Below are 9,402 nucleotides of genomic sequence, written 5' to 3' on the forward strand. Positions count from 1 at the left end.
ACACGATCGGGTGTTTGTGTAAGTGGTCTCGCGGGCTCGGGTTTCCCGGGCCCACCAACCCCCCCGAGTCGGGCTCGCTCGCTCTCGCTCGCACATTTCACTTCCAGTCTCGCTCAACGTTTGCGTGCGTTTGCGGCTCGCGGCCAGTCATTAACCAGTTGGCGAGCGGTACGCACTCGTTTAGTCGCAAAGCCGTTTCTCGAACGGACCGGACCGGAATCCGAACCAAAGTTTCGTGCGCGTGCACAGAGCCCGGCAATGGTGGTGGCGGCGAGCAAACAGTGAAAACAGCAAAAAGCGGAACAGAACTGCGCGGAATAACGGCTCTGACGTGCCGGGTGCCGCCGAGAGCGCCAATATCGCGAGCCCCCACTTCACGGTCACGTCACGGTGTGTAATCGACGTCGCTTCCTCCCCAGTTCCCGGCCCCAGCAGGCCAGGCAGGCCATCGACGACGACGGACGAGACGTCCGAAGGGAAGGCGCACCTGGTGGGAACGTACGAGGAAAAGAATTACGGTTGGTTCTCAGCAGCTTTTCGCCGCCGTACACGTGGGGTTGTTGGTGCTGGTGCTGGTGTTTGTGCGTGGTTCAGTTTGACCAGGAAGGTTGGCCAATAGTTAATTTTCAGCGGCTGGAAAAACACACGTGCGGTCAAGTGAAACACGACATTTTCACCCCGTCACTTTGGATACGCAACGCAGCGCCTACTCTGAGGTCGTGCCCAGTTTCCAAAGCCCGGTACGTGTGGCTGTGTGCATCTCCAAGGTAGTGTGATTGGATCGTGCAAACATTTTCTGTATCCGGTGAAAAAGAGGTGTTGCTCGGCAGGGACACTACTGTACAGCTCTGTGGAAATTGGAGAAGTGTGCGACGTGTGAACCCCCTCCCCGGTGTACAGAATCGCTATTCGATTGATTGGTTTCACGGGCGGCCTAGGATTCCGCTATCGCCTGCTGTTGCTGCTGCTGCTGCTTCTACGGATGACAAAACATGGCGGAATTTGCTCTTATCTCGAGTGCGCCCTGAGTTCGTGTACAGTGTGGTGTGTGTTTTCTATTGTGTGCTTAAATATCTGGGCGGAAAAGCTCGCGATAAGAAGCACGCCCGATAACCGTGCCGTCCAGCGCCGTCAAATCGAGGGTGCCGAAGTGTAAAAAAAAGCCAAACTTGCTCAATATCCGCAGCGCGCCCGCTGTGTAAACCGAATATTTTTAAATCGGAGTTGTGCAGTTGTTGCTAGTAATTTTCTACAGCTACTTTTGTTTTTCCTTTTTCTCTAATTTTTCCCCCATATCCTCTCCCCGATTGGCACTGTAAAATTATTTACCGTACACCGCTGCATGAAAGCAGAGTAAACCACCCGTATTCTCTCTCTCTCTCTCTCTCTCCCTTTCTCTCTCGCTCTCTTTCTCTTTGGTGTGCTCTGTGTTTAACATTGATCCTTTCCTGTCGTCCTTTCCTTGGCAAAATAAACCTCACGCTCGGACCTCACGTCTCGGTTCAGAGTGCCAGCGAGAGTTTCGAGCAAAAAGTGAAGCGTGAGGCCGTGACCGCGGAAGTGATCATTTAGTGAGCGGCAGTCGGCATACCAGCGACCGTACGGGGACGAGCGAAAGAGAGACGCCGACGAAGATGCCGTTGTTCAATAAGAAAAGCACGAAAATATCGAATCCCTCGCCACCGATGACCAAGGATCCGCATCATCACGCGTACCACCACGATAACAACAACTACAAAAACCCTCCGATCCCTACAGCGCCCTCGATACACGACAGCATGAGCAACGGCGGCGGTGGCCACGTCGACTCGACGACCGTCACCAAGCCCCAGCTGGTCTTCAACTGCCAGCTGGCCCACGGCAGCCCGACCGGCTTCATCACCGGCTTCGCCAGCGTCAAGGAGCTGTACCAGAAGATTGCCGAATGCTACGACTTTTCGCTGGACGAGGTACGTACTCGACTTTGCTTCTGGCTTACGCGCAAAACTCGGGCTGCTTCACACCCTATTCAGCATACGGTTGTCGTTTTATCTTATCTTCGGCATTGTTTGGTGTGTAGCTTTAATCAGTGGCCGTTGTCCGTGTCCGTGGGCAATCCGCGACCACTCCGCTTATCATGCGCTGTCACCCAAGGAGGTGTTATAAAAACACGGGGACAGCCCGCTGTTCCGCCCAACAAGTAATCAATCAAGCCGCGGCAACGGGAAGACACACTCATCATGTTGCGATCGTTGTGATGGGGCAATTACTAGCACCCGACACGTCACAGAATGTAGAACCATGTTACCTGTTGCAGACAGACTCCCGACAACACGGCCATGCTACCCATCAAAAATGCATGTCATACAAAACGTGAACACTGAACGAAAACGAATTAGTTGTGGTCGGTTGAGCTGGCTAACAGCGAAATTCTCAGCATATGTGAGGCATCGCCCGGTACACGTGGCTTAATTTCTCGATTTTTCGATCAAAGCGCCGATTTTGCCCATCGATTTTGCACCACAGCTTCAAAGCTGGGGAGCAAAAACACAACAAGTTGGCTGAAATGGAGTCTTCCAAATTCGATGCTGGCCCTACCTTCCTTCACACTCTGGTTGGCCACGTTGCGCAACGGAGACGCTGGTACTTCTGAGTGTCTTCCCGCTTAGGCACATTCGTTGGGCACCTTCTGTTTTCGCCTATATGTTACGCGTGGAATGGTTTGATTATTGTTGTTGTAGGGCGATCCGGAAACTTTGATCGTTTGGGAAAACAGTTTTCCATCGCAGTTTCTTGGATGTAACACGTTTTCGATTGGCTCGAAGTTGCTGCTTCCCGCTACCGTAATCAATGGGCGCAGATTACGATGGGCTGTGAATCACGTTCACCAAAATGATGACGCCAACGGTGTAAAATTGGGTCGATGAAGTGAACCACTTTTCAAACGGCTGACTCAATAGACCGGCCTCTTACTCTTTTATCAATCCCCGGTTATTCTGTCGGGGAAGGCCACGCGCACCCGGCAATCATCGGCGGGGCACGGGCAGGTTTTGGGCCGGGAGAATCTGCGAGCATATAAATCAACGGGACATTCGGTTTCGGTACCTCTCATCAACCTGCTTTTTCCTGGGATTCTCTTTCATCGCTTCTTTCCTGCTTCCATTGCGGCTTCCCAACCCGGCCAGAGATCATGTGGAGTTTTCCCGGTTTTCTAGGTAGACGGTAAAGTTTTTTTTTTCTTTGGTGCGCCCGAAGTAAATTGGGGCCACGCGTTACCCAGCGGCCCGAAAATGTAGGTCCAGCCGGTTCGGGAAAACAGAGCTCCAAACTTGTTCGGTTCGCGAGCCTTCGCGGCTTGAAACAACCTGAACCTCGAAGCTGCACCGGGAAGAAGGTTGTCCAGTTATACGGTACTCGACGGGGAAGAAGACGGAAAAAACCTCTCGATTCTCCGTAGCTCGATATAACCTGATTTGGAATGGTGCGCCTTGGAACAGCTGGGCTGCCACTGCGGTTCTTCACTATTATTTGGCCACGCCGGGCAGGTGGAGCGCCTTGAGGCTTCTGTGGGACCACCACAGAGGGTATTTTAATGGTTAAAAATGTTTTGCAGTCAAGTTGATAACTGCGTCAGGGTTTCAAACTGACGTTTGTCGCTTAGAAACCGATCAATCAGTGCGCTGCGCAGATGATCTACGGACGACCCACGAATAAAAATGGTTGTAAGTAGCAATAATATGTAATGATAAAAATTATGTTCAACAATGCTCACGCACTGTGTTTTCTGTCACGCCATTGTGTGATCTTCACACTTCATTCCAGCAACAAACAATGCTCTGCATCGGTGCAGTCCATTGGGAATGGAATTATGCAAAATCGGAGTGTGAGTCGAACGCAAAGAAGTTCACGTCGGAATGGTCGGAATGCTGCCATAGAACGGAAGAATGTTAACAAGACGTGTATCTGCGGGTGGTGCCGATACCCACAGTGCTACACTATCAAATGAACCGTGGCCACGCCAACTAACCCCTACAGCGAGAGAGAAAGGTTGCGCCAAACAAGTTTTGCTAGATGGCAACTGGACACACCACACGTTAGGATGGAGAGAAAGTCGATATGCACACAACTCCGAGACCGATGCGACAATCTTGTGAAATGTGATCCGCATCAAATCAAGATCTCATCGCCGGAATGCAAACTTTCGAGGCGCGCACACTTTGTAGCGAATATCGGAAACGGACTTTTTCAGCAGGATGTCCGAGAAGACATCCTACGGTCGTCCGATCGGGCTGTGCGGGGTAGCCTTTTTTGACGGGTTCGGTATTTTCCCATTTTTCTTTGCCACTCTCACTCTATTGCACTCTTAAGCTCAGGAGACGGCGCAGACCGCGGACACACTCGGTAAATGGCCATTATCGGCCACACGCCGTAACACTCTCTCCCTGTCGCCTGTCGGTCGGTCGGTGTACGTAGAATCAACGTGAGGTGCTCCGTTGGTACCTCCCTACCAGTGGCAGTTGCGGTAATTTGGTTTCCAGTGAAAAATGGTAAAACGAGTGGCACCAACTTTCTCTAGCCGTGCGCTGTTCCGAGTCTGGATGGGCGGGAGGCTTGCTGCGATGCAATGCATCACATGAAAATTAGCGCTGGGTAGTGTACAAAACCCAGAGTTGAAATGTTCTTGCCACTACCGAACTGCTCTTGTGTCGGTTTTGCTGTGGCTATGCGATGTTATTTTGAGTCCAATGTAGTGCTCTGTTTGAGTCCCTTATGACCTGCTTATACAAGTATTTCGAAAGTCAAATATGCATCGAATGGCCTGTGTCATCCTGTAATGCTCTTCTACATGTTTGAGGGATGATCAAAGCAACCACGTCACTGAAGCTCAACCGTGAGAAGCCATCTTTGGTCCAAACATCACGTTTTCCGAATCAAAGGCTGTTGCATTGCCGAGCACGTGCAACCTCTGGTTTGGAATCAACTTAAGCGAATAATACAAAAGTTTAGCGAAAATAAGGTTGTATGTGCAACCGAAACCCAAAGATAGCTCGTCTCGCACGTGCAAAATACCGAGTGAAGGTAAATTAAATGGATGAAAGCATAGCCCACCGCCCGACAGGGTTGACACAGAGGCTCCAAGCCACTCTTCACGCGTTTCGCCGTTGCGGAAACGGTGCAGATGTATTTATTTTGAGCTCAATTAAATTAGAAAGTACCGTGGCGCTGTTGCCGGCTGCAGTCAGGCTGCGCTCCACAGCCTATCCGTCACCGAGTGGCCGGGCGATCGATAATTTTGTCCAATAAGCTGCGCTCCGATCTGCTAGCTGGCTGGCTGGCTGGGTGTTTGCGTTGGTAGGGTTTCATTTTCTTAGCCTTTGCCGTAATTCTCGGCCAACGGCAGATAGAATCGGCTTGGCGTTCACTTCACTTGGCGCTGACGCGCTTTCGTCCGCGGCTGTTCTTTCGTGATGGTTGGCTCTGGAGTGAAAAACACGGTTGTTAATCAAACACCTCTCCGCGTTCGTAAATAATCTGTTGCAAATATGTGCAACTGATAGTACGCGATAGTTTCGTAGCAAACGCTGAGGATGGATATGCAAAAAGCCGTTTTCAGTCGTGCCCAACAACCAGCACACGTGTTTAGATATAGGGTACACCGTTGCAAGGGTAAAAGAAATACGAAAAAAAAAATCCCGCGGTGCCACAGGAACTGAACCATAGGAATCACGCTCTGTTTGACGCGACACTCGATGCCGGCGGATTGACCCGGCTCGGCCCGGCCCGGGACGCCCATGTGTGGTGGTACATCGAGCTCAAGGGGAATTGGCCCGGCTTACAGTTGGTTCCGGGCCGCTAGGTTTACTTCCGCTCACCTGGCTCAACCTGGTCGGGCGAGGAGGGTAACGAGCTGAGTTCATGTTATTTAGCTCGCACCATGTTCAGCCTCACTGCAGCAGCGACACATGATATCACCGGGGTGAAACCCGTGAAGGAAAGCCTGTTAGGTTTTGGGTGTTGATCCACTGATCACGACGCTCTACAGAATGATCTTTTGAAGGATCTTCTGCCACATAACGGCACTGGCGAGCGTGCCTTCGATGTGGCTGTGCGCCCATCGGAAGAAAAGCTCCTCCGTGCGTTTCGCTGTGAAGAGAGATTACGAAAACTATTCAATTGGAAAAGAAATGGAGAGAGAAAAATAGACGAAGCCCTAGAGACACGAAAAGTGGTCAATATTTATTGCTTCTTCTTTGGAATTGGAAAATCATACATACACCTGGCTCTCTCACAGAGAGAAGGCTGTGAGAGGTCATTTGGCAAAAAAGTCGGTCAGTAGCGTCCGCAAGATGCGGCACTTACCAGGCGATCGTGGGGGGGTTGGAGTTTTCCTCACGCGCACCCAAAAGCGCAACAATGAATAATAATGAATTGCACACGATTCCACGCTCTCTCTCTCTTTCTCTCTCTCTCGCTCTCGATTTTTCGGTGATGTTGGAATTTTCTTCGCCAGGCGGAAGATCGGTCCAATCTTTCCACAAGATGACCAATTTGGCTGGCTCCGAGCACGGGGTACGGCTGTCGTTGTTAGTGGTGGTGTGCAGTTGTTTTACATTTGTTTTCCTGCACACAATAGAGAGATGCGTGTGGCGGGGTGCCCGACCAGATCAGTGTGAGTTCCTCACAGTCTGTTTTGCATATGACACAGAGCGTCCTCTGATCGCATGGTGCACTCTAGTGATCGACTCCACTCCGTGCGGTAGTAACGTACCTCTCCCTAGAGGATTAGTCCAAGAAAAAGATTCGTTACGCGTGAAACAATATTTGACAATTGATTCTAGAATTTAAATGGTGCTTTGTAAATTAGCTTTGTAGCTTTTTGGTAGAGGTTCACTGTAAGTGGTGACTAGTGTACATAGTCGGTAGTGACACGCTTGCAGTTGAAGTTGTTTTCTAGCACACCCCATAAAACTTAACGTCTTGCCAATCACGCCGCAGTAACACAGGGTAGGAGGATCGTGCTTGTCAGCAAACACTGCGTTATCTCCGTTGCCCACGTTAATGTATCTCGTCTCGTTTTAGATACTGTTCTGCACGCTAAACTCGCACAAAGTCGACATGAGCAACCTGCTGGGCGGTCAGATCGGGCTGAACGATTTCATTTTCGCACACAAAAAGGGCCGCCCCAAGGAGGTGGAGATCGTGAAGTCGGAAGATGCGCTCGGGCTGACGATCACGGATAATGGGGCCGGGTACGCCTTCATCAAGCGAATCAAGAGCGGAAGTGTCATCGACAGGATCCCCCACATACAGGTACGTTGCGGTTGATGCGGTTGGTGGACCGTGGACATTAGTGATTCCCTCCGGTTTCTCTCTTTCTCTCTCGCGCGCTGTAGATTGGCGATCATATCGAGAAACTGGACGGCATCAATGTGGTCGGAAAACGGCACTACGAGGTGGCGCGCATGCTGAAGGATATCCCGACGGGGTCCACGTTCACTATCCGGCTGGTGGAACCGATGAAGAGCGGATTCCAGGGGATCGCGCCCCGCAAGGGGACGGCCGGCGGTAAGCCGGGCAAGCAGCAGGCGTACGGTAGCGGCAAAGAAACGCTTCGGTTTAAGGCTAACGGGAATGCGGCCATCGAAGACGAGGTAAGCGTCCGCGGTGGATCAGCCGGCCACCGGCGATTGCGTACTTCATTTTCATGCGTTTCTTCCTACGCTCTTTTGCAGCACGATGATGCGACGCAATGTGGAATTGATGCCATTAACTCACTGCTCGATTCCTTCATGGGAATCAACGATAGTGAACTAGCCACTCAGGTGAGCCACATAACGAATAACGCATCAACCGCCGCGCACCACGGCGATGGTGCTGGTGCGGTGCGGTGAATAATGCCACTAATTGCACTTTTTCCAACCCCCGTCTCTCTCTCTCTCTCTCTCGCTCTGTTTCGTGCCGAACAGATTTGGGACCTAGGTAGCAACAAAATAAACTCGATGGACTTTGCGGAAGCGATCGATGCTTCCGACCTGGAGGCCTTCGGTTTTACGGACGATTTCATCATCGAACTGTGGGGCGCCATCACCGACGCTCGTCAGGGCCGTTACAAGCGATAAAAACGGATGCTGCACCGATCCAAGCGTGAAATGAACTTTAGAACAAGCAGACAGGTGATACGGTGCGAGCAAGAGTTCAGTTAAACGTTCGCTCGGTACTAGGAGATTAGAAGCTCCTTCCAAGGGAGAGAGGAAGCAAAAACACTGTCCTACGCAAGCAGGGCGATGCAGGAGGAGAAAACAAGGAGCATTTACCCGGGCCCGGCGGAACGCGCGTTTCGGTGAGAGTGACCCTAATCGGACTGCATCTACGCGCACCGTGAGCCCGATGAATTGTGATGTGTTTTAAACAACCTACTACAAGATCAAAAACGAACAACCGCAACAACCTACTACCTAATTTAACTACCATTTCTGCTACACTTGAACACCCCATTCATCATTAGAAACATCTTGTACTAATTTTATAAGTAGAAAGCGAAAGTGCGAGCGGAAGGACGCAATTACAACGCAATCAGGGTTGCATTCCACTATTAGTAGTAAACAAAATTACGACCCACACCATTTACCATCTACACGACGCGCCACGGTTGATAACGGCGAGGCAGCATATCTTGACTATTGGATTCGTTGATAAGAGCCAAACGTCGGGGTATCAAAGCGGTAGCAGCAGCAGAGCGAGTCAGACGAGGGGCTAGTGTGTTTTTTAATTGTATAATGTTATTGTGTAAATGGTATATTTGTGTGTAACGATCGTGGGACGCTGTTATTGGATTGATTCCGATGAACTGAAGCAACGTGGAAAAAAGGTGATTACGGTTCGTAGATGGCGCGTGTTTAAGAGAGCGACAGCATATTTTAGCTAACTAAATTCTAAGCATAATAAAAAGTAATGTTGTAACGGTGGCTTCGAGAGTGGCTTTACTTTCGCTGTGACGATCGATCGGCCTACGCGCTGTCGATGGAAACAACATGAACCTTCCTCTTTCAAGACCTCAAACATTTCCAGAATTCCAAAATATGGAGAGAATTTTCCAACATTTGCTACAAACCATTCCGATCCGGTTCCTGAGCCTCCATCGAAGCGTTTCGAAACGCTTCCGCGGCTTGTATGCGAGCTTTGCAAAGAGCTTTCCAAGGAGCTTTTTCCATCGATGCAAAGCGATGAAAAGAAAAAGAAAAGAAGATGAAAAGTACAGGGTGGTCAAATTAGTGCTCACTTCTTCATTCGGTTATAAAAAAACGCCTTAATAATTTTCGATGCTTGAACTTTTGTTTGAAAGACATCCGTATCGGCCGCCGTAAGAATGAAGTGTACTCAAAAAGAGGTTCACCGAAAAGGCTACTGCTAAGTCAACCGTGG

The 9,402-nt window shown here is 50.3% G+C and overlaps 1 protein-coding gene across 2 annotated transcripts; it reads left to right on the forward strand.

Annotated features, from left to right (window-relative positions):
- Positions 1–204: 204 nt before the first annotated feature.
- On the forward strand, positions 205–8,939 carry LOC131206321 (PDZ domain-containing protein GIPC1). Of its 2 annotated transcripts, none has more exons than XM_058198843.1 (6): positions 205–518; positions 1,507–1,949; positions 7,060–7,290; positions 7,374–7,631; positions 7,713–7,802; positions 7,947–8,939. In XM_058198843.1, exons 2-6 carry the CDS (start codon positions 1,635–1,637, stop codon positions 8,097–8,099), a joined length of 1,047 nt encoding a protein of 348 aa, XP_058054826.1. In that variant the 5' UTR covers positions 205–518; positions 1,507–1,634; the 3' UTR covers positions 8,100–8,939. The 2 variants fall into 2 exon arrangements, with proteins under 2 accessions (XP_058054826.1, XP_058054834.1); XM_058198851.1 differs by lacking the exon at positions 205–518 and adding an exon at positions 1,138–1,241.
- The last annotated feature ends 463 nt before the right edge of the window (positions 8,940–9,402 follow it).

Source organism: Anopheles bellator, chromosome 1 (genome assembly GCF_943735745.2).
Source record: "Anopheles bellator chromosome 1, idAnoBellAS_SP24_06.2, whole genome shotgun sequence".
Classification (NCBI taxonomy): domain Eukaryota; kingdom Metazoa; phylum Arthropoda; class Insecta; order Diptera; family Culicidae; genus Anopheles; species Anopheles bellator.

Coding starts and splice junctions, on each gene's coding strand:
- LOC131206321 (XM_058198843.1), top strand. CDS start 1,635: ATGCCGTTGTTCAATAAGAAAAGCACGAAAATATCGAATCCCTCGCCA. Junction 7,291..7,373: donor ACAGGATCCCCCACATACAG/GTACGTTGCGGT, acceptor CGCGCGCTGTAG/ATTGGCGATCATATCGAGAA. Junction 7,803..7,946: donor ATAGTGAACTAGCCACTCAG/GTGAGCCACATA, acceptor CGTGCCGAACAG/ATTTGGGACCTAGGTAGCAA.